Source organism: Podarcis filfolensis (genome assembly GCF_964270895.1).
Source record: "Podarcis filfolensis genome assembly, chromosome: 3".
NCBI classification, from domain to species: Eukaryota; Metazoa; Chordata; class Lepidosauria; order Squamata; family Lacertidae; genus Podarcis; species Podarcis filfolensis.
Genome location: NC_139606.1, coordinates 13,891,737 through 13,918,548, shown reverse-complemented (window position 1 = coordinate 13,918,548; position 26,812 = coordinate 13,891,737). Strand labels below are relative to the sequence as shown.

At 46.2% G+C, this 26,812-nt stretch overlaps 1 protein-coding gene and 1 long non-coding RNA gene across 3 annotated transcripts in view; both read left to right on the top strand.

Annotated features, from left to right (window-relative positions):
- Nucleotides 1-3,194: 3,194 nt before the first annotated feature.
- On the top strand, nt 3,195-13,653 carry LOC310759603. Of its 2 annotated transcripts, XR_014546454.1 has the most exons (4): nt 3,195-3,254; nt 10,778-10,838; nt 12,155-12,329; nt 13,155-13,653. It is a non-coding gene; the product is annotated as an uncharacterized lncRNA (long non-coding RNA). The 2 variants fall into 2 exon arrangements; XR_014546455.1 differs by lacking the exon at nt 12,155-12,329 and having other exon boundaries at nt 3,202-3,254.
- A 4,633-nt stretch (nt 13,654-18,286) lies between these two features.
- The window catches only part of JAG1 (jagged canonical Notch ligand 1), a 70,121-nt gene continuing 61,595 nt past the window's right edge, over nt 18,287-26,812 (top strand). Inside the window, exons 1-2 of the mRNA XM_083606827.1 lie at nt 18,287-18,959; nt 19,706-20,011. Of these exons, the coding sequence (XP_083462953.1) occupies nt 18,882-18,959; nt 19,706-20,011 (384 nt within the window). The 5' untranslated portion in view covers nt 18,287-18,881. The remainder of the gene's footprint in view (nt 18,960-19,705; nt 20,012-26,812) is intronic.

The following is a 26,812-nucleotide window of genomic DNA, read 5'->3' as shown; positions in this document are numbered from 1 at the left end:
TCTGTGTGAGAGAGAGATTCAGAAGCGCTGGTGTTTTCAAAGTGGATTAAGCCCTTCCAAATCTAATAGGTTTCCAATGAGCTGAGCTGGTGCTGCAACAGCTGCTCTAATTTGAGAATAAAAGAATCCAGGCTTTTGTGGCGAGGGATCCGCTATTGATCAGCCGCAAGGTTAGGAGACCAGGAGGGGAGGGCAGTTCTGCCTCTTTTAAAGTGGTGTGTGTGTGTGTGTGTGTGTGTGTGTGTGTGTGTGTGTTTTCAGGCTCATTATCTAGCAACAACAACAAAGGCCATTCCCATCGTACAAGCTGCTCTCTGCAGGATTGCACTTGTTGAAGGTTAATAGCATGCATGCAGTCATCCAAATTCAGAGCCCTCCGCCATTTCTTGCAACGGGCTTCATTGTGGGCTCACAAAACAGAACAGATGGGTCTCCAGAACTTCTGCTGATGGGATGGACCCCTTGGCCCACCATCTGAGTCCTACCTCGTCCGAAGCCTTGTGCGCATTAGCATATCAAATGCACAGATTCCTCAGCACGTGCTTCCAATAAATATCCTGGAAGGAGGTGGGAAGGAAGCGACAGATTTGAATTGCAAACAGAAGGGTCTAAACAAGGTTGATGAACTCTTGCAACCCACCCCCAACTACAACGTAGGCTTAGGCACAATCAAAGAGAGCCAGCTGATCTAGCTATTGACTCCTTCCACCTACCACAGGCCAACTGAATCCTGAAATTCCTAAATATGAAATAAAAACATTGGTCATAAGAGTTGCTAAGCTGGCCAGCAATGGGACAGGGTCGGGGGAGAAGTAATTGGATTAGTTTGCGTGCCATTATCAGCAATTTGATTTGCAGAAATTAAGCAAGCGTAGCTTTTCCTTCTCACTGATCTTTGCGGCAGGAGCAGCTTCAGATTCGGAATGGATGTGCGGTTGCTGGGGAAAGACAGAGGAATAAGTCTATATAAGATAGATGGAAGGAAAGGAAGGAAGCAAGGGCAGCGATGAAATTAGCTGCCATTCTAGGATATATGAGGGGGATTCTCCTAACAAACTCTGTCAGCAGAAGTCCTGGGCAAGGAGGGATTGTTCCATCTGGCAAGTTGATATGCTTGCACAGAACATTTGTAATGGCGCAACACTAAATTGCAACCTAAATTTCACACCCAGACTGGTGGAAGAAGATATAAGCTTGGTGTAGCTGCATGTACCACCCCCGCAATAAGCTACAAATTTTTGCTTGACAACATCCTGCAAGCTGAACAAACGTGTAATATTCAGTGTTTTCCTTCTAGAAAAAAGGTTCCGGTACTCACCATTAAGTTGTTAAAGTAAGTGCCACACTTTTAACCAGTGCTTTTCTTCTAGAAAAATATAAAAAGCAGCCGGTGCTGAGTACCCCCCAGAAAAAAAGCACTGGTAAAATTAGAGTTTAGCATCTTATTTGGGGCAGTGAATAAGAAATTGTATGTTTATTTGGTGAAACTCAATACAGTGGTACCTCAGGTTACATATGCTTCAGGTTACATACGCTTCAGGTTACAGACTCCGCTAGCCCAGAAATAGTGCTTCAGGTTAAGAACTTTGCTTCAGGATGAGAACAGAAATTGTGCTCCGGCGGCGTGGCAGCAGCAGGAGGCCCCATTAGCTAAAGTGGTGCTTCAGGTTAAGAACAGTTTCAGGTTAAGAACTGACCTCCGGAATGAATTAAGTACTTAACCCGAGGTACCACTGTACTTTTTAATCTCATGGTGTTACGGTGCTGCTGTGGCTGTTGCAACAACTTCCAGATTTCTTTTCCAGCATTTTTTTAAATTTAAAGTTTGGTGTATTTTAAATTTGAACAAAAACAAGAGAGGAGAATAAACAAGATGGATCACACAATAGGGATAACAAAATTTAAGGAACTTTCCTCATCCCACTTCCATCTGAAGCACTTTTTCACTGACGTAACTGTGACACTCTTCACAGGCACTGCTGGGTATTTCATCAATTCCGTAGTATTTCAAGTCAAAGATTTCAATTTCAAGTATTTCAACTCAAAGATGGTCTGGATTGGGTCAGAAGCATCATTGAGAGGATCAAGTCCAAGAAATGTCAGCTCCATATAGTGCAGTCATGTGCATGTTTAGTCACAAGTAATAAGAATATGTTTTTTATTATTATTTATACCCTGCCCATCCTGCTGAGTTTCCCCAGCCACTCTGGGCAGCTTATAAGCAAATCCCATTGTTTTCAGTGGAATTATCTTAAATGCAAATCTGGTAGGAGTTGCATATATTGAAAGCTCCGTTCAAATGTAAATATAGCATAATGACAGCAGCTTAAAATATGAAAATACATAAAGTATCTAGCTTTTAATGATACATTATCCTACTTGCAATCTGCTACCTATGTCACAAAATAATTTTATTGCTGTCTTGCAGCAGCCAAGACAAGGGTGACCACACTCTGAGTAATTTCCATATTAGTCCTAGCAAGCAAATATTCCATTTTTCATTAACTAGACCCCCTGTTTCTTATCCTCTAATAAACAGAGGGGAAAAACTATTCCACACATTTTCCAGAAATGGACTAGCAGGACATATAGTGCAGAATATTTTTGGTTACCTCCTCACCACAAATGCAATGGCCTGTGTTGCAAATCATGTTACCATATTGAATGCAGGAGAAGCCATTTGTCAAAATCTTAACCAAGTTCAAAATTCTCTCCAAGTAGACCCTGGCTGGGACCAGTGAATTGACTACCACATCCCACCCACCAAGAAGGCTGTCAGAAATAGCTTCTTAACCATCCATGTTTTCATCAGCAGAATCAGGATTCAGTATGACCTTAACATATTGGAGAACTGGGCCCAAACTAACAAAATGAGGGACAGATGTAAGCTTCTGCACTTTGACAGGAAGAACCAACTGCACAAATATAAGATGGGGGATGCCTGGTTTGCTAATAGTACCTGTGAATAGGATCATCAGTAGACCATGAGCTTAACGTGAGTCCACAGTGTGATGTAGCAGCAAAAAAAAGCTAATGCTATTCTAGGCTGCATCAACAGAAGTATAATGTCCAGGTCAAGGGAAGTAATAGTCCCACTCTACCTATTCTGTCTTGGTCAGACCACACCTGGAATATTGTGTCCAGTTCTGGGCATCACAATCTAAGAAGAATGTTGACAAGCTGGAATGTGTGCAGAGGAAGGCAACCAAGATGAATACGGGTCTGGAAACCAATTCTTATAAGGCAGTTATGAGGTATGTTTATCCTGGAGAAGAGGAGAATGAGAGGAAATATGATAGCCACCTTCAATATCTAAAGGACCGTCACATGGAAGATGGCGCAAGCTTGTTTTCTCCTGCTCTAGAGGGTAGAACCCGAAACAATGGATTCAAGTTACAGCGGTACCTTGGGTTAAGTACTTAATTCGTTCCGGAGGTCCGTTCTTAACCTGAAACTGATCTTAACCTGAAGCACCACTTTAACTAATGGGGCCTCCTGCTGTCGCCGCGCCACCAGAGCACGATTTCTGTTCTCATCCTGAAGCAAAGTTCATAACCCGAGGTACTATTTCTGGGTTAGCGGAGTCTGTAACCTGAAGCGTATGTAACCCGAGGTGTATATAGAAATGAGCAAACCAGTGATATTTTAGGCAGCAGGCTAGCAGGCGGGGCCCATTACTTACATCATAGGAGCCTACACAACACAAAACACTGTTGCTGTATGTAGGTTTTATTTTATTTGTTTTTTATCTTATATTTTGGAAATGTACATCCAGTTTTTTTCTTTAAATTTTTTTGGGGGCCCCCAAGAGATTGGGGCCCTAAGCTATAGCTTGTTTAGCTTATATGTAAATGCGACACTGACAATATAGGATGGTGCAGGTTTTCCCTCGGTCAACTCTTCATTGTCTGAAGATGCTAAATGTTCCTATGACCTGGGAGTGGGGAAGTGGAATCTTAAATAGCAACTGCAGGTCGGACAGAGGGTTTTTCTTTTGCCTGACTTGTGAGATGGCGCTGACTTATCCTAAAAGCTAAAGATGAAAAAGGCAACGGTCATCCTGGGACTGTTCTGGAAAATAGGGGCACTTGGAGGGTCTGGGGTCCACACAGGCATTTGGTTGGCTTTTGAGAGAAGTGGATGTTGGTTCAAGACTCTTATGTTCTGAATTGGATGAAGCCACCATGTTGTTGTTTTTTTCCCCCTGGCAGGGCCCAGTAGGCCTTTATTATGAGAGGCAAACACCCAACAGGCACAGTTAGGATTTTCTGCCTGTGGTGCAGATCCTAGCGGAGAAGTAAATGCCAGCCATGCATCTAATCCCTTTACAAGGAGTTAAAGCTACTGTATGTCAAGGTGTGCTTTCATGAGGAACATGATGAGCAAGGCTTCCTTTTTAGTTCAAGAGGCCTCCCTAAGTGCCCCGGGGCCACTTTTATCTTGCTCTTCTGCTGAAACCGATCCCCTTCACTCGAATGAATGTGACGGTGTCAAATATAATGATAGTGCTTTATCCAGCTTCATGGTTGACTGACGTGCATTTCACAGCAGCACATTCCACCCGAGGAGCCCATTTGCACAGCCGAGTGATCTAAACTTGAAAGCTAATTTCTGTAATTACCAAGTGTGATTGAACTCCGGCAAAAGTTTTCATCGCCTGTGCGGGATGGGAATTTTGCCTCCATTGCTGCTGCCACCACCTTGCACTTGCGGGGAGGAACTAATTGGAAGGGATTTAACTGGTGGTCCCCACTCCCCTTAACTACATATTGAACAAATGGGGAAATCAGGATCCATAATTAGAAAGTCAAATGAATTGTGGAAGCTTTCGCAGGAAGGAAAGGGTTATGTGCCAAACGGGAGAGATCATCAGGGGGTTTGGGCTGGGTGTTCATGAGTATGCGGATGATACCCAGCTCTACCTCTCTTTTAAATCAGAACCAGTGAAGGTGGTGAAGGTCCTGTGTGAGTGCCTGGAGGCGGTTGGAGGATGGATGGCGGCTAACAGATTGAGGTTGAATCCTGACAAGACAGAAGTACTGCTTTGGGGGACAGGGGTCGGGCAGGTGTGGGGGACTCTCTGGTTCTGAATGGAGTAGCTGTGCCACTGAAGGACCAGGTGCATGGCCTGGGAGTCATTTTGGACTCACAACTGTGCATGGAGGCACAGGTCAATTCTGTGTCCAGGGCAGCTGTCTTCCAGCTCCATCTGGTATGCAGGCTAAGACCCTACCTGCCTACAGACTGTCTCGCCAGAGTGATGCATGCTCTAGTTATCTCCCGCTTGGACTACTGCAACGTGCTCTACGTGGTTCTACCTTTGAAGGTGACCCAGAAACTACAACTAATCCAGAATGTGGCAGCTAGACTGGTGACTGGGAGTGGCTGCCGAAACCATATAACTCCAGTCCTGAAAGACCTACATTGGCTCTCAGTACATTTTCAAACACAATTCAAAGTGTTGGTGCTGACCTTTAAAGCCCTAAACAGCCTCGGCCCAGTATACCTGAAGGAGCGTCTCCACTCCCACCATTCAGCCAGGACACTGAGGTCCAGCGCCAAGGGCCTTCTGGCTATTCCCTCCCTGTGAGAAGTGAGGTTATAGGGAACCAGGCAGAGGGCCTTCTTGGTAGTGGTGCCCGCCTTGTGGAACGCCCTCCCATCAGATGTCAAGGAAATAAACAACTACCTGACTTTTAGAAAACATCTGAAGACAGTCCTGTTTAGGGAAGTTTTTAATGTTTGATGTCTTATCATGTTTTTAATATTCTATTGTGAGCCACCCAGAGTGGCTGGGGAAACCCAGCCAGATGGGTGGGGTACAATTCATTCATTCATTCATTCATTCATTCAGTTCACTCTAAACTGTAGAGCCTAAAACATGACACATGCACCCCCTGCCTCATATGAGGATGGCAGGTCCTTTTCTTATGGCTGTGGTGTGGCAAAACTCTCACAAGGGAGTAGAGTTTAGGAGACATCTTCTTTTTTCAAATAGCACAAGATGTCAAAAATGTCTCCTACAGTTTGGTATATTCAAAAACCGAAACTCTGAAGGACGTGCTGAATGGTACTTGCTATGAGCATCACAGAGCTGGTAACTGAATTTCTTTGACACGTTGTGCATAAAATCCAGCTCTGTTTCCCAAGGTTATTGATGGCACAAAACGTGTCTTTTTCAGCGGTGAGCAAGGTAGTAACAATATTCTTTTATGGGCCCAGCAGAGAGGTAGTAGAGATCACTATGTTTTGGTGCTGAATCAAACAGTTGAAACACTTGTCACTATTGAGAAGAGAGGCGTTGCAAACCATGAGCATAAGAATGGGCATGGAGGGGATGGGGAATCTGACTCCTCAAAGAAAATCACCGCATAAAATCTGACATAGACGAATATATAATAATAATTTATTATTTATACCCCGCCCATCTGGCTGGGTTTCCCCTGCCACTCTGGGTGGCTTACAGCACATAAAAAATGGTAAAACATTAGACATCCAAAAATTTCCTAATACAGGGTTGCCTTCAGATGTCTTCTAAAAGTCAAATAGTTGTTCCACAGTGCAGGCACCACTACCAAGAAAGCCCTTTGCCTGGTTCCCTGTAACCTCACTTCTCGTAGTGAGGGAACCGCCAGAAGGCCCTCGGCGCTAGATCTCAGTGTCCGCGTAGAACGATAGGGGTGGAGACGCTCCTTCAGGTATACTGGACTGAGGCCGTTTAGGGCTTTAAAGGTCAGCACCAACACTTTGAATTGTGCTCGGAAAGGAACCCTTTAACATATACTAACATGACTGTGCCTTTGCATCCTGAACCACAAAAAAGTCCCCATAACTGTAAAGTACTAGGTGCATATATAGGAAATATTTGTTGCAATAAAGGAGATCTAGGAAATTAAAAACGCAGCATTTGCTATTGCTCAGTGCTGAGGCCAAAAACATAGCTAGCATAGCCACTGGATGAATGGGACTTGTGGTCCAAAATTTTGGGAGTTCCAAGGTTGTTGTAGGAAAAAAGCTATATCCTTGAGCTTTGGGGTTCCAGGGAGAAAGCGATCAGGAAGTGCTTCGGGAACAAAATGCTAAATGCTATTTTGGAGACTCGCGGGGATCACACCTTCAGTTGTATTAAGAACTTGGACTGAAATGCCTCCAGCAGAAAAGGGAGCCTATTTGTGCTGGCTACTGGCTTAAATTAATGCATATGCCAGAGGTTAGGCTCCCAAGGATATGCTTATATGAGCGATTTCAGTCACACTCTTCCAAACTGATTGCTGGATCCCAGAAATTGGCTTCATTTGAGCCAATTACATGGTTTCTCCAGAAGTTATTTTATTGGTACTAAGCTGACAGCTGCCAAATTGAAATGAAAATTGTCCGTGAGATATAGTTGAAGAGAGGGATTTATCTTTATCGGCAAATACTAAAACAGCAGCCTGGTTCTCAATGATAAAATTTACTCTTAGCTGAAGAATTACTTGGGCTGCAAGACTTTTCTTTGGGACTGTGACTAACAGAAAAAGATGACAACAAATACAGTGTTTCTGTAATTCTCAAATCTGGCCGTTTTTCATATTTGTTACTAGTTATTTTCTTCTTATAGGTGTTGGATTACCATTTTTTGCATTGTTTACCTCTGTATGCTCCTTTGCATTACTTACCTACAATGGATATCAGTGACGTACCTGTACACAGCAAATAAAATATTTTTTCTAAAAATGTATTGTACTCTTGATCTGCATAACAGAATAATCCCAAACCCCTGAACTCGGATTGAAGAGTTAGCCACACAAACATACTATCATAGAATCATAGAATTGTAGAGTTGGAAGGGACCCCAAGAGTTATCTAGTCCAACCCTTGCAATGCAGGAATCTCAACTAAAGCATCCATGACAGATGGCCGTCCAGCTTCTGCTTAAAAGCCTCCAAGAAAGGAGAGCCCACCACCTTCTGAGGGAATTGGTTCCACAGTTGAACAGTTCTTACATCAGAAAGTTCTTCCTGATGTTTAGTCAGGATCTCCTTTCTTTACAGTGGTACCTCGGCTTACATATGCTTCAGGTTACAGTTGCTTCAGGTTACAGATGATTTGTAAGGTTGCGGTTAGGCATTGGTTTTATGAATTGGTTGGTGGAGGGGCATGGATTGGCTGTGCCTGCCCCTCCAATGCTGCTGCTGCAAGGGTATTCCATTAAAGGAATCCAGGGGCTCACCATGCTTTTGTCCGAACCCCTGTCAAGGGGCTAGGGCCACACAAGAGCCCCTGGGAGCATTTGGGGAGAGGTGAGGGCATGGTTCCCAGCTCCATCTTTCTCCCCAAAAAGTTTTCCCTTTCTGACTTTCGCAGGCGTGCAAATGTCAGGCTGTCCCCCGGGCGGAGACAGATAGTCGCAACCAATGCCTAAGCAACCACTCACATTTTTTGTATTTTAATAAAGTTGTGGCCAAAATTATGCCAATAACCTTAAACAAAAATTCTGTGTGAATTGTGTTTTATTGGGGTGGCTTGGGGACCTCAATGCGCAAATTTGTCTATTGCTGCTTACCTCCATTCTCTGGCACAGCCCCAGGAACCTGAGTCAACCTGATACTATATGATGAAAAAGAAGAAAAACAGCCTAATGTGTATATGTATGTGAAGTTATCATGATATTCACAGAGCCAGGTTACAGCTATAACCCAAATGACTCACAGAACCTGCAAAGGAAATTACACATTTCCCTAGCGCACAGAAGAATGCCCTGGCTTTTTTATGGCACCTGATCTTCAGAGTGCAGACTTTCTGTCTCTCTCTCTCTCATAAGTCTGAGCTTGATTCCTTTCACATCCTGAACCTCTACGACATCTCTGATTTGGGAACAAGAAAACCTTGGGTGAACCTTTTGCGTTCAAAATACTGAATCATGCCATATTGGCCGATGACCCATGCAACCTGTTCTAAAATCTAAATCCTCTTAATATGAGCGTTATCTATCCAAAGAAGATGAAGACATGCAAGACCTGAAGGGGAGAGAGACTGGAAGCTGAGACATATTTTGAACATTTAAATTGGATGGACATCATAACCTGGAATACTGGTTTTGAGGGGTTCAGGCCAATTTCCTGATTGCCAAAGCTCATATTGACCTGGTTTGTAACATTAATTTACAGCTGCGTCATAGGAATCGAGCGTCATTTCCATGAATATGCAAGAACAGCAGCAAGAATGTTACCTCCCCAAAAATGGAAAGAGGAAGAAATCCCAGCAAAAGAGGAATGGATACAAAAACTTATGGAATATGCAGAAATGGTGAAACTTACTGGAAAAATGTGAAATCAAGATAAACTTTTTATAAAAGAATGGGAATGGTTTATTGAATATTTACAAATAAACTGTAAACAGATCAGAACATTGGCAGGATTATTGTAAGAAGCTGCAGTTTTAAAGTAGATGAATAAATGAGTCAATTAAGTTAATTAGGATATGCAGAAAATATTAAAAATAAATTTAAGGAACCGCGGAAAGAGGAGGAAGGAAGTCGAGTTCTATAATGTTAAAATGATTGTAAAATTATTGAAATGTATAAAATGGAAAATAATAATAATAATAATAATAATAATAATAATAATAATAATAGCATCTCATTGGCCAATGTTATGAAATATGATCCACCGAGGCTCTCAAGTTCACATAAGGATAAATGAAATGTGAGGCACTTCAAATACGGGAAAGGGCTACAGGCATGATGAGTGTAAGGGCCTACTGAAATTAAAATGCCCATTACTTGCCTGGTCTAGGGTACAATTAAAATCTATGCATTAGCCACCTGCCCTCCAGGTGAAACTCAATGGCAACTCCCATTCTACCAGCCATCCTGTGGCTGATGAGAGCTAAGTCCAGCAATATCTCCAGGGCACCTTGCTGGCTATCCCATCCTAAACTGGTTTCAGACTGCAGCCCCAAATTCACTTTCATAACCACGCCCGATTTCACTTCTGGACTTGTCTTAGGAATGTGGCCTCAGATCTGTGCCCAAATGGCAACCTATTGTTATCGTTTGCTAGTCGAAAACCGGTCAGGTTTGGCGGCAGAGGAGGCAACTCCTAGGAGCTGAGGTCTCTTTGGACCCCCAATGAAGTATTTGAGGGGGCTGCCCCATCCCCAATTTGATGGGCATTGCCATTCAAATGGTGTGTGTGCGCCATATCTTGTGACCAATTATATGGGGTAGGGCTTACCTGGGATCCCCCAATATTTTATTCAAGTTGGCACCCCTGTTTGGCAAGCAGAGAAGAGAGAAAGGGACAAACTCTCAGATTTTCCTCTATTCACCCCATTGTCTTCCTTTGCCACCCCCAATATCACCATCTGCCATTGCCTCAAGAGGAGCAAGGGACTACTGCTTTGACCTATATCTCCTTCCTCCCAACCAAGACAGCATCCCCATCCCTCCTGGTCCAAAAGTTGAGCTGTGGATGCAGGGAATTGAAGCTCACCCATTGGCGATTCCTGTTACTAAAGGAAGAAGCAGGTTTTTGCCCTCGACTGTACCCTATGTGCAACCTTAGCCTTATAAAACGCAGTGGGCGCCAGGCAGCTCCGTGTTGGGTTTGATTTCTTGGTCACGCCAGAGTGTGACGAGACGTTGGCAAAATGGGGCCAGATGAAACAGTCACCAAGATTAACACTAATGGCCATTAGAAGCAACACAAGTGATATCAGAGCTAGTGTCATGTTAGTGTGTTTGAATAGGGACCTATTGCCTTACTTCTGTCATTATCTCTCTCTCACTCCCCAGATGAGTCAGAAAGTAGAATTCCTGCAATCCCAGCAAGGTTTACTCGGAAGTTTTACTGCAGGTAAGTGTGCTTAGAAGAGCTAGTTGCGCATTGACAACCACTTTTTGCTTATTTATTCACATTCATGCTAAACCCTAAGTCCCCATTTCAATTTTTAGTTGGCAGTTTAAATGACGCCTGTAGCAGTCATAATTTAGCAACCCTGCACTCAATTTTTAATGTCCCAGGAAATGTCCGATATATGGCAGTATCTCACTTGGCATCTATTCTGTACGGCTTCACTGATTTCACATTAAACCCAGGTTTTAGTGGTTGCAGGGAGAATTGTACCTCTTTTGCTTTTACATAGAATCATAGAATTGTGGAGTTGGAAGAGACCCTGAGGATCATGCAGCTATCCCATACAGGGATCGAACCTGCAACCTTGGCATTATCAGCACCACGCTGTAACCAACCGAGCTACCAGTGACTCTCTGCCTTTTTGGGGGAAGACAACCAAGCTGTCTGTGACAGACTTGGCTTGCTATGTGCAGCATCTTCAAGCTGCATCGGAAGTTATAATTACAATGTTGAGGGAATGTTCTTTCATTTGTGGTGGACCTGTCAAAGGGTAAAAGGGTATTGGGAAATAATCCATAATGAATTGAAAAAAAAAATGTTTAAAAGCACTTTTCAGGGGGGAAACCCAGACTCCTTTCTGTTGGGGATAATTCAGATGGAAATTCCCAGGTGTCAAAAAAGGTTATTTATGTAAGCCACTACTGCGGCCCATGTTTTGTTAGCCCAAAAATGGAAAATGAGCAAGGTCCCAACTAAAGAAGAATGACAACTTAAACCAGGCTTTCTCAAACTTGGCCCTCCAGATGTTTTGAGACTACAATTCCCATCATCCTTGACCAGTGGTCCTGCTAGCTAGGGATCATGGGAGTTGTAGGCCAAAAACATGTAGAGGGCCGAATTTGAGGAAGCCTGACTGAAACTGATGAAATATGCACAACTTGTGGACCTAACATATAGAATAAGAGAACAAGAAGAACATACGTTTAGAGAAGATTGGAAAATGTTTATTGAATATATGGGGGAAATTGCGTATACTTGAAAATGTTGGCAGCATTAAGATAAATTCAACAGTGTAAATAAGTTTTGATGGATGTAATAATGGAATACTGAATGGTTTAGTTTTTGTAAAATATGCGGGGATTTAGGATATGCAAAATAAACCACGGAAAGAGAAGAAAGGAAGTCCTTGATATTTCAAGGATGTTTAAATGAGTATTCAAAATTGCAAAACAGAAACGATTTCATAGAAGGCAGAATTTCAAAAGCTGCCACTTCTCTTGGTTGCAGTACAATCATGGGATGTTAATCTGATGTAGGGCTGGAGAAGACCTTTAAAAGCCATCTCTTGTGGGCCCTTTTATAGAGACAATCTGGAATTTGAAGCTTCTCCATTCGGCAGGATGATGAACGAGCCTTTCCTGGGCCTTCTTGCCATCAAGCAATTTAAGGTGCAAGAACTGGCAACCACAATAGAATCCACTCGTTTAAAAGGTAATAAGAACAGGAAAGAATTCATAGAAAGTCTAGCAGGTCATAAACCCTTCTCCCGGGAAGTTCAACCCACTTAACCCTGCATAGTATAAACCTGCATGAAATCCAAAGCTGCCGGCAAAATGAGTGATGTTTACAATCTACCAGGCTCATGCTGCCCTCAATTCCTCCAGTGCTGAAATGAACCTATTTCCTGGGCGAACTATGAAGGATGCTTACTAATGCCAGCAATGTCCCAGCAGTGCTTAGAACCAGAACAAGAAAGATGAGCAGATAAGTAGAACATTAGCAGTGATCCGAAAGCTGCCGGTTGTAATAAACCTCGGGCCATGATGGGTTACCTCTGCCCTTTGGCACACAGGCATAATCTCTGACTGATCTTTACTGAATGGGATCTGATGGGCCAGAGGTCTTATAGACCACGAAAACCTCGCTGAGCAGCAATGAGATCCTCATTTAGTTCATCCAAGCTAAAACCAACTGAGGTCGGGAGGAACATGGTAAACATTCACCTGCGACAAAATGCATGTGGACACAGAGGGTTACTTTTTTGGCCAGGTTATGCCATCCTGTTTCTACTCTTCACCGGTTTCCCAGCGCCACTGCCTCCTGGCTCCCAGTGGTCAGTTGGCATTCTGTGCTTACACAGGGACTGCCACCTGGTGACTGACTTTGCTATGGTTTATACGCCTGGTTTAGGAAACGTGTGTAGCCGTCTCCATGTCTCGGACTCCAACTCCCATCACCCCAACCCGTGTTCCTGTAGTAATCTAACATAGAGGTTACCAGAGCATAGACAACCAAAGTTAGGCTATTCCTGTCCAGATAGGAGTTCAGCTGGGCCATAAGTAATAGCGGATGGAAGGCAATCTGCACCACTGAGGCCACCTGAACCTTCAAGAGACAGCAACTGATCTAGAAGGAACCTCAAGCTTTTAGAGGACGCATAACCCCATCAAAAGCAGGCAACCTCCCATCCACCTGATCTAGGGAACCACTAACTAACTGTGCATCCAGGATGTCTCAATGACTACCTGATCCCTTATATCTCAGCCAATCGCTGAGATTTTTGAGGGAATCTCTGTTGCTCAGATGCACAGCTTTCAGAAGCCACACATTCATTGTAGTGGACCAAAAGCCTGTTGAACTGTCTCCCAGTGGAGATTAGACAAGCACTCTCCTTGTGCTGAACTTCAAGGGCTATGACTTTCTTCTTCCAGTAGGCATGTGAAGGTGGCATTTGGTTTTATGATGAATTTGTACTGTTTCATTGTTCCGTTTTCTGTGAATTGCTTTTGCGTGCACCGCTTACAAATGTGAACGATTAACTGGCATATAAAGGTCTTAAATGAATACATGATTATAATTATTATAACACAAGGAGCGTATTACTTTATTATAATGTCACATGTTACAAGAATGTCACACTTTATGGGTTTTAAAAAAATTATCTTACTGCCACGCATTACCAGAGATCACAGGGCATTCGTTTTTCTGTCCGTTTCCCCTTTTCATCGTCATCACAAACTCGTGGGAGATGGTGACTGGGGCTACATCAGCACCATAGATTTAAAGAACTCTTAAACCACTTTTAAATACCATGACTTCCTCCTCCCCTCAGAATTCTGGGAAACGTAGTTTGTTAAAGACGCTGAGGGCTGTTGGGATACCCCTATCCCCCCCTGCAAAGCTACAATTCTCAGAATGCTTTCACAATCAATCCCTCTTTGAATGGCATTAAACTACACTTCCCATGATTCTTTTGGAGGATGCCATGACTTGTTAGAGTGGTATAATAGAGGTTTAAAGGTATGGTATAGATGTGGCCTGGAGGGGACGTGGGTGGCGCTACCACAGAGCCTAGGGCTTGCCGATCAGAAGGTCAGCGGTTTGAATCCCCGCGACGGGGTGAGCTCCCGTTGTTCGGTCCCAGCTCCTGCCCACCTAGCAGTTCGAAAGCACGTCAAAGTGCAAGTAGATAAATAGATACCACTCTGGCGGGAAGGTAAGAAGCAGCTTAGTCATGCTGGCCACATGACCTGGAAGCTGTACACCGGCTCCCTCGGCCAGTAAAACGAGATGAGCGCCACAACCCCAGAGTCGTCTGCGACTGGAGCTAACGGTCAGGGGTACCTTTACCTTTACCTATGGATGTGGTCTGGGTCGCAGGTCACGTAGCAGATAGCAAGCTTCACGGGGAATGCCTCTCTGGTCTAGTTCTCATAGAACCATAGAATTGCAGAGTTGGAAGGGTCCAAGAGCGTCATCTAGTCCAACCCCCTGCAATGCAGGAATCTTTGGATTCGAACCCACAGCCCTGGCATTAAGAGTCTCATGTCCTACTGACCAGGCTACCCCAGCTGTGTATTCAAGCTGTGTCATTTCAGATTGCAGGCAGGTGCTTAAATGACTACATACCTGCCCACCCCCGTCCTTCTTTTAACCCAGCAATGTCTGGGATACGCTTTCACTGACAGCTAATTTTTTAAAAAATATGGCTACCGAACCCTCCCCGCACCAGTATACCACTGGTACAGCCCAGACTACATCAGCACGAACCAGGTCTGCCTTTCCACCACAGCTCCATCTGGAGAATGGGGATGATTCTATTAGCCTGCTTTACAGGGTCATAGTAAGGATTAACTGAGACATGACACAGTTTGAGCACTTAAAAGGAAGCTTAACTGCTCTTACTAATGACTGCAACTCATACGCCAAAAAAATAAAGCATGGCTGACAGGTGCGAACAGGCTTGGATTTGTTCCGATTTAAAGTGTTCTCCTTGCCCGGAATCCTTGTTCTTAAATCATCGTTTGGACGCAGCAGATGTTCTCTCGGAAGTCCCACGGAAGCCCATCCGACTCACTTCCTAATAAGTGTTATTTAGGGCTACAGATCGAAAGCTGATTGTCACCTTCTTAACCAGCCACCACGCTTGGAGCCGCCGCAGAGCAGCGCCCCCTTAGAGGTGCAGTTGCGCAGCAGCTGAACTTTTGGAAACGGGAAAACCAGGCTGCGGAGCAAGCGCAGGGAATACTGCTACTCAGAAGTAAGCCTGCCTCCAGGCGCTTGATTGTTTGCTTCGGGTTTTTTTTTTTTAATGGGTGTGTGTGTGTCAGCGCACCACGTTGGTTCAGGTGATCAGTTTCCTGGAGAAGTCTCTCCCGTTGCCAAAAAGGATTTCCTCTCCTGGTGCCTAACCCATCAAATCTTGCCAGATCTCAGCAAGCGAAGCTCTCTGCTGCTGCGCGATCGGCTTGACGGCAGAAGTAACCCTTAACGCACGCCCTTTTCTCCCCAGGGTGACGATTTGTCTCGAGACACTGATTTCCAGCACACGCCTCCTTTTCCCAGTGTGATCATCTTCCTCTCTCGCATTCACACACACACACACACAACCTGTCCCAAAGCGATTGCCATCCACTGCGGACCATGCGTCTTACGCACCCAACCCCCGCCAAGTAAAAAAAAAGAGGTGCGCAGGAGGGCAACCGTCGAATCACGGCTTTTCAGGTGTGGCTCCCCCCCCCCGGTGTTACTATAGAATCATAGAATCTTACGAGTTAGAAGGGACCCAGGGGTCATCTAGTCTAACCCCATGCAATGCAGGAATCTTTCCAAACATAGGCTGCATACGCGCCACCAAGCACATTCGAAGCGCTCCCCCCCCAAAAAAAATTTAAAAATAAAAATAAATTATGGCCACTGTCATTTGCTAAAGGGAATTGTCACTCCGAAGCTGTCAAACTACAGTTCCCAGAACTCCTATGAAGAGGAAAAGATGCTTTAAAGTGTACAGGATCCGGCCCAAGGGCGTTTCCGCTGGGACTCTAAAAGCCATCCTCTCCTCGGCTCTTGGGGCGGCTGATTCATGTGGGGAAAGCACTCCTGATGTGCTCAGAGGCTGTTCTTTCAGTGACAGGTTCGGGAGCAGAGCTTCATAACTTCGGTGTTTTGTGCTTGCGTGTTTTTACTTCATACCGCCCCGCGTATCCTCACACATACTCAAGGCGAACCTCTTTCCACTTCCCAAACCTATACAGCTGCCCTCAATGCAGAAAATGGTGTTTGCGTGCATTATTCACACCGGCAGGCTTTTATCTAAAATGCTGCGCTCACCGATCAGAAGCACAGGGAGCAAGCAAGCCTCAAGCCACGTCGCTCCCGCACCATTTTTAAAGTAATGCCATCCCTTGTAGAACCCACATAGGTATGTGCGATAGCTATTTAGTGGCAAAGGCATAGGAAGGAAGACCTGTGCGTGGTCTGCCTCCCCAAAAAGTTGGGGTGGGGGCGGGGTAGAGCTATTCCACGTGATTTCATAGCTTTCCATATAAAATCCTCCACACTAAAAAAAACCTAGCACGTCAGGGAAAAGGACTCCAGCCCAGCCGTTTCCCTGACATACTAGCTTTCTGCGTGCAGGGACACTTGCTTTAGTTCGTTGCTCAATCAGGCGAGTCCTCACCTGGACCGCCCAGAGGCAGGCAGGTTGATCGAGAACTATGGAGTAAGAAGCTCCATTGACCACCTTGAGACTTAACAGTGCGAGTCTGCGCGTTTGCTCTGAAGTCGAAGAGTCTCCCGTCGAATTCCACAGCCTGAGCACAGCACCGAGGCATTCAGGCTGCGTTTGCCCCTGTGGTTTGGGAGGGAAGCTCCCGAGACGGCTCGATCATGCGACGTTCACGCGTCGTCCAGGTTTTCTCGATACTAAAAGCTGCTGAACTTTGCAATCCTGCGCCAAAGAGCTGTTCCTCCTTGCGAGCGCGTAGTTAAGTTTCTCTTTGCAGCTCTCCCACGGGTGATAGGGGAGCGTGGGACATTTCTGAAGCCCCCCCCACTCCAAAGTAATCCATTTCCCCTTCCCATGCCTTGAGAAAGGGGCTCAGCTTGTGTGGCCCCCCGAGGGGGAGGGAGAGAATGAGAGGAGAGCGCGCCCGCTTCCTTACGAAGGAAGAACAACAAAGCGCCTTAAAGACTAGCAGATTTATTGCAACACGAGCGATCGTGCACTAGATCCCACGTTTGGCACAGGCATATGGAATGCTATCCCGGGCTGGCGGATCACCTAGGCACACGATTCCAGCGGCGGGTGGGCCCGGACGGGGGAGGGAATAGAAGGAACGGACGGGCAACTGAGACCCTCCAAAGCCTTGAAACGCTAATAGGTCCGGGGCGTTTCTGCGCAAAGCCAACTCCCCACTCCTGAAACCTCCGTGCACGCGCGTTTGGGTGGCAGCCAGCTTCTTCCGTGAAGGCTTTCCAAAACACGCCCATCTTAGGAGGGCTGCACACCTGACGGGCACCTCCGCCCTCCCCTCCCGTTTTAATTTTATTTTTTTAAAAAAACCCAATTTTTGTCTTCAGCTCAGCAGACACGATCAGCAATCCAAACGCGCTCTCCCATATTTGCAACAGCAATGATCGAAGGCTTGCTATTAGCCGTCATGGAACCAGAGCGCAAAGGGATCCACGAGGGTCATCTAGCGCAACCCCCTGCCACGCAAACCCTCCTGTTGGCATCACCATCACGGAACCTAGAGGGGGGGGGGAAGGGAACCCCCTCCCAAGGCCGTGCAGTCCAACCTGCTCCACCCGCGGGGTTCCCCCATCCCGTCTGAAACCACCCCGGACGCTGCTTAGCTTTGCAAACAGACGCGCGGTTTTCTTGCCGCGCGTCAAGCATTATTAATTCTCCCGCCTCTCTCAAGGCTCCTTGCCCACCTGCTGCGCTTTGCTCCTCACCTCCTGCAACCCTCGCCGCCCCCGTCCCCCCCCCCCCTCAGCCCAGCCCTGCCTTCCCAGGGTTGCTCCACCTCTTGTCACCCTTCCAAGGAAAAAAGGCAAGCCTCTCCAGGGACCCGAGGCGGGGCTGCGGCTTGCCCTTCCACCCTCCCCCTTAATGCATATTAATAGCAACGCATGCGCTGCCTGACGTTTGCGCCCCCCCTCCTCCTCCTGCTGTAGCCATGGGCTAGCAAGCAGCAGCAGCAGCAAGCAGTCAGTTCAGTGGGGCTTGCAGCACGGGCGATCGGATCCCTCCTCCTCTGGCTTCTTTTTTTTTCTCCTTTTGGAGGGGGCTGGTTGCGCGCGTGCAAATAGCCGTGGGCCCCCTCCTTTCTCTCCGGAGGGGTGTCGTCTATGTGCGTGTGGCGGGGGGTGGGGAGGGGGGCTCAGGCCGGGTTATTGTGCTGGCCGGGCTGGAGAGAGAGAGAGGGGTTGGCCGGTGAGCTCTGCAAAAGACAGAAAAGCGAGCGGGCGAGGGGGGTGGGTGGGGGCGCGCGGAATAACCATCGCTAATGAGAAAGGAAGAAAGGAAGGGTGGGGGTTTTTAAGAGACAGAGGCCAAGGAGAATAAAAGGAGGCTGGGCTGCTTTGCATTGAAGATCGGGGCGCTATTGAAAACCTTTTGAGAAGTGGCGTCTTCCACCCGCGCGCGCTTCCACCGGGAGAGCATATATATATATCTGGGAGCCGGGCAGCGGCTGCAAAGAGCGGCAGCGAGCCGGGGAGCGTCTCTGCGCGAAGGGCACTCTGCAAGCAAGAGGCATGCTTGGCTCAAAGGGACCGCAGCTCACGGACTTCTCCTTACGGCTTCTCCTTGCCCTGTTATGCTTGCGAGTCAAGGTACGTTTTTGGGGCAAGGCTCGGGCGTTGCTTCCCGCAGCGCAGCAGCTGGCTTTTCGCAGGTTTCGGTTTTTTGGGGTTTTTGTCTCCCAAGGAAAGCTTTCGATTGCAGAGCTCCTGCCCGCCTACCCAACCCCCCGCCCCAAGACATTCGCTTTGACCGATTTCCCCACCGCCCCCCGTCAGCTGCATTTTAAAAAAATGCTATGCGTTTTTGAATTCGGGGTGATGATTTCTAGGGGGAAGCCAGGTTTCCCCGAGGACTTTCCCTTTCTTCTCCCCCCTATACCGTCAGCGCTCCATTTCTTTTTTCCAGACGGTTTTGCTTTCTGAAAGCCTCGTAGCAAGCGGACTTTTCCGTGATTGTTTTCAGGAGTGCGTCTGACTTGATTAGAGTTATTCGCTTGAGCTGTGCAATGCTTTTTCTGCGCGGTGTTCCCTTGCTTGAAGCTAACGACCCTTTAACTCTTTTTGAGCGCTGAGAGGCAAATAGCGACACGATTTCCCTCTGGGAATTGCCCCTAACATCAGAATTTGGGGGTGGGTAGCAGATGAGGGTTCCTGTTCGCTTTTTAACCTGTTGAATCAAGGAGCAATAGAAACCTTTCATTTTTGCTAAACTTGTCAGTGATTTATTTATTTTTTAAAAAAATGTTTATTTACAAGCAAAGTGCTAACGCTTCCTTCTCCTCTCTGCTTCCTTTGGGGGAACTTTTTTTTTTTAAAAAAATGCAAAAACAAAACAGGTGACCCTAACATCAGGCCAGTTCGAGTTTGAGATCATATCCATGCAAAATGTCAATGGCGAATTGCAGAATGGGAATTGCTGTGACGGGACCCGAAACCCAGCCGATAAGAAATGCACCAGAGATGAATGCGATACTTATTTCAAAGTTTGCCTGAAGGAGTATCAGTCGAGGGTTTCCGCTGGGGGCCCTTGCAGCTTTGGGTCCGGATCTACCCCAGTCGTCGGTGGGAATACCTTCAGTTTGAAAAACAATCAGAATAACGAAAGGAACCGGATTGTCCTCCCTTTCAGCTTCGCCTGGCCGGTGAGTGACTTGACTTTTCTGAGAGCATCTTCCTTCTTCCTCGCCTTGCTGTGCATGGGGGCTGGCTGCCTTGCGGTCGCAGGCTTAGAGCTGCATACGTCTCCGTCCGGCTAAGCTGCAACGGAGCTAGATGGAAAAACCTAAGTGGATTGGGGGGTGGGGAAAAAACCTGTGTGTTACATGTATATGCAAGTCATCCCCTGTCCCCAGTGTCCCGTCCCCCCGGAGAATTTAAAAGGTCAGAAGTTCATGCAATTTATTTATTTTATTGCTCCCCCCTCCCAATTAGTTCTCATGCCTAGGTGGAGGCAGGAGGGTCGGGTGGGGGGCAACAGGCCGTGCGTGGGAGACCCCCTTGGTGGAATGCTATGGGGACCCCTCTTGCCCTACCCAGTGGCATCTCTGGTGGTGCCCGTGGGAGCTGCTAGCTCTTCCCGGTTGCCAGCTTCCCCAGGAATCCTGTTAGCGTGCTTCCTTCCCCAGCCCAGACCCTGGAGAATCTCTGGGAGCTCAATCGAGAGGAGAGACATAACTCCCTCTGCCTTATGCCCACCACCATCCTTTCCTTGTTTCCCCTTTTCCTATGAGAGCTTTACGGTTTTGCCTGGCAAGGCAAGAGAGCTGGAACCGTCTTCCCTTGGCTTGGGTAGCAGTTCCAGACCCTCCACCTGGAAACAAGGGCATGCACTTGGGAAAGGCGTTGGTCCTTAATCCAGTTGGCTGCGAATGACCCACTCTTCAAATGGGTCACACTTTCACCAAATGAATGTTTGCTTAAGTCACTACTGAGCTCTTGATAATGCTGAAGGGGCCGTGCTGTTGGTCTCTGTCTGCCTGCCTGCCAGCCAGCCAGCACTGTAAAGCAGGAATCTGCCGTCTCCCTTCAGGGGCGTAGCTGGACAGCATCCTTTTAAACTCCGAGCCAGACATGTGGAATCCATCTAAGATCCCTCTTTATGGGTGCTGAGCAGGTCCTAGTTGTGTGAATGGGCAGGGAGAGCTTTTGAAAGAACAGCTTTGGGAGCCCTGCCTCCCTCCCTCCCTCTTCTTGAAATAGAGGTCTCCTTCTTTATTGGTCTTCTGGAAGAGGTGCAACTGTTGTCTCCCAAATGAATATTCACGCACTAGATTGCATTTTTCTGATTGGCCCGCGAAGGGAGATCTCGGGAGGATTCAGTGGGAGGGACAGCCAAGTCCCTCCTCCCGTTTCTCTCTTGTGATCCCAGCAACTCGGAGCACAACACAAAATGCTAACCATGTGCTCTTGTGCTGCCTCCTATCTGTCTCTGCTGCAATTATCGGCACACACACACACATCCTTCTGAGTCTGTCTTTCTCTTTCTTTTTTTAAAAAAAGATCATTATGATTTAGGGTGAAACTAAGTGCACATATTTAAGAAGATTGCATTACAAAGTACAATAGCGGAGCTCACAAAAGTATTCTCTGTTCGATACTCTGAGCCTTGCTAGTTCGGTTTTGCTTGCAGGGAGATAAAACTGTTATCAAATCTGCCATCAAAGGGATAAAAAAAGCTTAGTGGAAATGTGTGGTATCTGAAGTGCTGCCAATGGCTGTCAACCTTCTCTTAAGAATTCGGCCTCCTTTCTTTCTCTCTGTGTCTTTGTTGAGGAGCGGGTTCATCCAGGACCCTTTTGGGATAGACAAATCTTTTCTTGTGTGTGTGTCATGAAACTGATCTCTTTCCCTCCACCACCAGCCCATAATCCTAAAAGTGACCGGTGCTTCTGTGAAAGCAAGCAGCAGATCTGATCCGCAAACACTGAGGCTGCCTTGAGTAAAGATGCAGTCCCTGTGCACAGAGCCATCCTAGGCGTGTTTACTTGGGAGTAAGTCACACTGAGCAATGGCGCTCATGTCCCAGTTGAAGTTGCAGCCCTACACCTGGAAGAAACCTCTATGGAGCCCTGTAGGGTTTGCTTCATAAACCATGCATGTGATTAGGCAGCCGACGCCTCCTCCCTGCACAGCATCCCATCTCTCTCCTTCCCAAAACATTCCACCCCCCCTCAACACCCGTCTGCTTTTTTTATGGCATGTCTGCATATCCGGTGAGTCAGGCATGAGTAAATCCTATGGTGATCTTGTCCTGCCAGGTAATTCCACCAGGTGTGCTTCTCAGGCTGCTACCTATTGATTCACACATAATCTCCTGCCATCTACAGCCCTGGGATCCTAATTCTTGTGTGTGTGTGTATGGAATAATACTATAAGCAGCTGTAGGTTAGCAGAAAACTCCTTCAGGGAATCTGATTCCAAGAAAAAGCTGCGTTTTGAGTGTGGATTTCTTTCTCACCTTTGTGCACAAAAAAATCCACCTGGCTGGACCCAAGGTGCTTTTATGATGAAATTCCTAGTTTCCATTAGCTCAGTTGGTTTGGAGTGATCTGCCTTCTTCCTCAAGGTTCTCATGGCATCTTTTGTTCGTTGTTTTGTGGTAGGAATGACACATCCCAGATCCCATGCAAGCATATGTTCCAGGCTGTGTTATCTCCAAAGGCAACCCTGAGCTCCCTAGCTAAGCAGTCACTGCTGAGACTTGGGTTAATTCTCTATTCTGGTCTCCTTTCAACTGAGGATGAGCCAGTTGGTCCTCAGCTTTTTCTTGTTTGGTGCAAACTGAGCAGTCCCGTTGGAAGCTGTTAGGAGCTGGTGTTAATTTCAGATTTGCCTCCTAACTTACAGCTGGCAATTGGCAAAAAAAATATTAAAAATAAAAATCTGGCTAGCTGTTAACTTTTCAAGCCTTTGTGAGTTTGGAGAAGGCTCTCCTTTTAAAGTAAAATAAAAAATGCGGGCCCCGCATCTTCTCCTTGCTAGGAAGTGTTATCCACATGCTTTCTGTCAAGAAATAGTTCTAAAACATTATTGCTTTGCAAGTGAAAAGCCCTTTGGGTCTCTTCCTTCTACATACCCTGTAATCCATGCAGGATAGAATCTATACTTCCTCAAGTAAATCAAAACGTGTGTGTGTGTGTATATATATATATATATATATATATATATATATATATATAGTGTAGATTCTAACCTGCGTGGTTTCTGCTCCATTTAACATACACACAGTTAACTACGTACATGTGTAATTAAATGAAGTAGAGACTAGGATTTAGAGTTTTGTTATTAAAACTTTCCCCCTGCCCAGCCTAGGTTTTTATGTAACCCTCGTGAGTAATGGCTGTGGCGATGGAGGGCTGTAAATTTCCTTTTTTTTTTTTAAAGAGGTTGGAGGTTTGAATAGGTTGCTAGGAAACGGGGCAGCGAACCAGCATGAAGGAAAGAAAGGAGCCATCATCCACAAGGCTGCACCTGCACCAACTGCTAAAATGATACAGAAAAATGCGATCGCATATTTTTGAAAGAAGCGTGACCTGCACTTTAGCCAATGGATATTTGTGGAGTAAGCCTTTGTGTGTGTGTGTGTTTCCCATAAGGAGGCCTGCTCCACACACCTCAGGAAACCCCTTGTTTTATTGCTGGTTCAAGCATTGGCATGCCTTTGTTTAAAGCCCTCTCCCACACAATGCCAATGGCTTAATCTATGATCTGTTTTGATACCCTGAAATGCTTTCCAGTGCGTGACTTTCTTTGTTTCACTTAAGTCAGCCTCCATTATTCATTAAATAGGACGGTGAGAATTTCGTGTTTTCTCTCTTCGTAAAACATTCCCCGCCCCCCCCCCCCCGTGTTCAGGCAAGCCGGGAACATTGTATAGGTTAGAGCTGGCATTTTTTCCCAATGCATATTCAAAATTCGACCCCCCCCCAAAAAAACCCCCCACGTTTACATGGTGACCTTGCAGTTTGCAAATATAAGGCACCTTATTTGTTTATTTATGAGTCACGTTTATTGGCTGCCTACTGAGGTGCTAAAAGATCTTAAGTGCTTTGTTGCAAATGGTTGTTGTTGTTTTTTTAATACAAGTTTTGAATCTCCTGGTTGTATGCTTTACACCCCTGGGCTGGAAAAGTGCTAGCAGCAGCAGCAGCCAGCTCTTCTACTAAACCATACTCCCGTTCCAAAGATGTTTTCTGGCTCGCTGCTAAGGCTGACTTTTGTTCTAAGATCTGCTGTTGAGGAAAAGCAAAAAAAAAAACCTTGCTGAGTTATGCCAGGCTTTTTCTTTGTAGACAGCCCTTCCCCAAAGGCCTTTTGTCTGGATCTATCAAAGGGTCTCTGACCCGAGGAGGCGAAAAACTGCTATCAGATTATCTTTGAGCCTATGAGAGGACTTCAACTTTCCGAAAGTGAAATCTGTGACAACAAACAAAGAATTAGAGGAAACTTGCATTTGGTAGAAGGACTGAGTGCATCATGGGAACAGAACGTGAAATGTGTGGTATTTTTAATGAGAGAGAGAGAGAGAGAGAGGGACTACAGTGGAGCAGATAATTGTTTGCATTAAGTGTTTGAAAAGTAACCAATTCTCCCAGCCTTGGGTTGCAGCCCGTTGGGTGAGGCTGGTATTCTGAAGTCGAGTGCATATACTTCAAGCAATCAGACTGTGGCAATATTTTTACATCCATTGCCATGAGTTTGCATTGGAATATATGAGTCTTTTAAGTTGACTCCTTTCTCAGATCCTTCCGCAGCAAAAGCAGATTGTGCCAATATTAAACGTGCTTATTGGGAGCAAAGTTCCACTTTGTTCAGTAGGGCTTTGCTCCCTCGCAAGTGTGCGTTTAGGATTGCGGCCTAAGTGTACCTAACTCTGCGTAGGATCCGCCTCTTAGCTTGGGAGCAGCTTCCAAATAACTTTCTTGAATTGCTGTGTTCTTGGAGAAACGGCTGTGATTCTGTTAACTTTGAAAGAGTCAATTCCAGGGGACGTTTCTGTTTGATCAGGCAGAAGTCCCATAAATCTTCTCGTTCCTGATTGCTCCAGTGGTGACTCACTGTCTTAGTAAAATAAAGCCATGCATTTTTAGACTTGCTGCTTTGTTCCATGACCAGGATAACACTCGCCATGCCAGAGGTTTTTATTTCCCCAAAGAAGGTGCTTATCTGCGTTCTTGCGACTGAATGGATCCAGGAGCTGGGACATGTATTTGGGGATAGATCTAGGCCAAGCTGCAGTTCAGGGATCTTAATAGTGTGCCCCCAGAAGAGCACGGCATTCGCTGAAATGGTTAAAGGGGCTCAAGTGAATTGGGACATTGTCCCTTCCAACTCAGCTCTTCTCCAGGTAAATGAGTCCGGAGAAGGAAAAAAAAAGTCTTGTTCAGGCTTGCTGGGTGCAAACCTGACTCTCTGCTTGACTGACTGCTAGGTATTCTGTCTATTAACCTTGTCACCTTGTTGTAACTGGTGCGTTTAATTATCAAAAGCGATGCTTTAAACAGGTAGAGAGGCTAAATGCTGAGAATAGCGGGTAATCTCCTTGCTGCTGAGGGGTTTAAACTGCCCACTGACATCCTGGCCTGCTTGCAGCGTTTTCTCTGGGTGGTGAGGGGGATGGGAGCGAAGCTTCTGGAGGAGAAGGCCGTCTGGCTATGGGATAAGGGGAGATGGTATTTCGGGGGTTTTTTAACAGTGATCGGCTATTGAGCCCCTTTGCAGCTGGGGGCTTCTTTGCAAGAACTGATGAAAAACGAGGCGCCCCAATTCCTTCTTAAAATTAAAGCCTTTCCCCCGGAAAAAAAGACCCCACCCTCTTCCTTTTTGTTCGAAACATACCAGTTTGGTCATTGGAGTAATTGTAGTCCGACCACCCAGACGGAGGCAGTGGTGGCTAATATTAACCAATGACAATAATGTGGCCATCCTGACTGCAGGCAGGATTACAGAGCATAATGGGGCCTGTCCAAAAATAATGCTGGGACAGGGCAAGCAACAGGAAGCAGCAGTAGACTCGGCGTAGCTTGGCTCCCGGACAAACCATGGACTTGCTTTGCACAATGGCTGCTTCAGCACATCATGCGTTTGCAGGATAGTCATTATTCCAGCAGGCTTGCCAGGACACTCATCGGCTCGGTTTATGAGAGGCAGCGAGCATGCGCACTCAAAAATAATACTTAGGAAAAGTGGTGTCCTCTTTCTCCGGTTTCAGTAAGTGCTTGGTCCTAAGGGCAAGGGGTTGGGGAAGGCGAAGACTCTCTTCTGAAGTGGGGAAGGGAAAGGCACACTTAAGTTGCCCTCTTCCTTGGATGACATGAAGCACTACAAGGATCCCTTCTTTAAATACAGTGGTACCTTGGTTCTCAAACGTAATCCGTTCCAGAAGTCCGTTCCAATTCCAAAGCGTTCCAAAACCAAGGTGCACTTTCCCATAGAAAGTAATTCAAAACAGATTATAGTGGTACCTCGGGTTAAGTACTTAATTCGTTCCGGAGGTCTGTTCTTAACCTGAAACTGTTCTTAACCTGAAGCACCACTTTAGCTAATGGGGCCTCCTCCTCCTGCTGCTGCTGCTGCTGCACCACCAGAGCATGATTTCTGTTCTCATCCTGAGGCAAAGTTCTTAACCTGAGGTACTATTTCTGGGTTAGTGGAGTCTGTAACCTGAAGTGTATGTAACCTGAAGCATATGTAACCCAAGGTACCACTGTAATCCATTCCAAACTTTTAAAAACAACCCCTAAAACATCAATTTAACATGAATTTTACTATCTAACAAGACCATTGATCCATAAAATGAAAGCAGTAATCAGTGTAAAAAGGTAAAGGGACCCCTGACCATTAGGTCCAGTCATGGCCGACTCTGGGGTTGCGGCGCTCATCTCGCTTTATTGGCCGAGGGAGCCGGCGTACAGCTTCTGGGTCATGTGGCCAGCATGACTAAG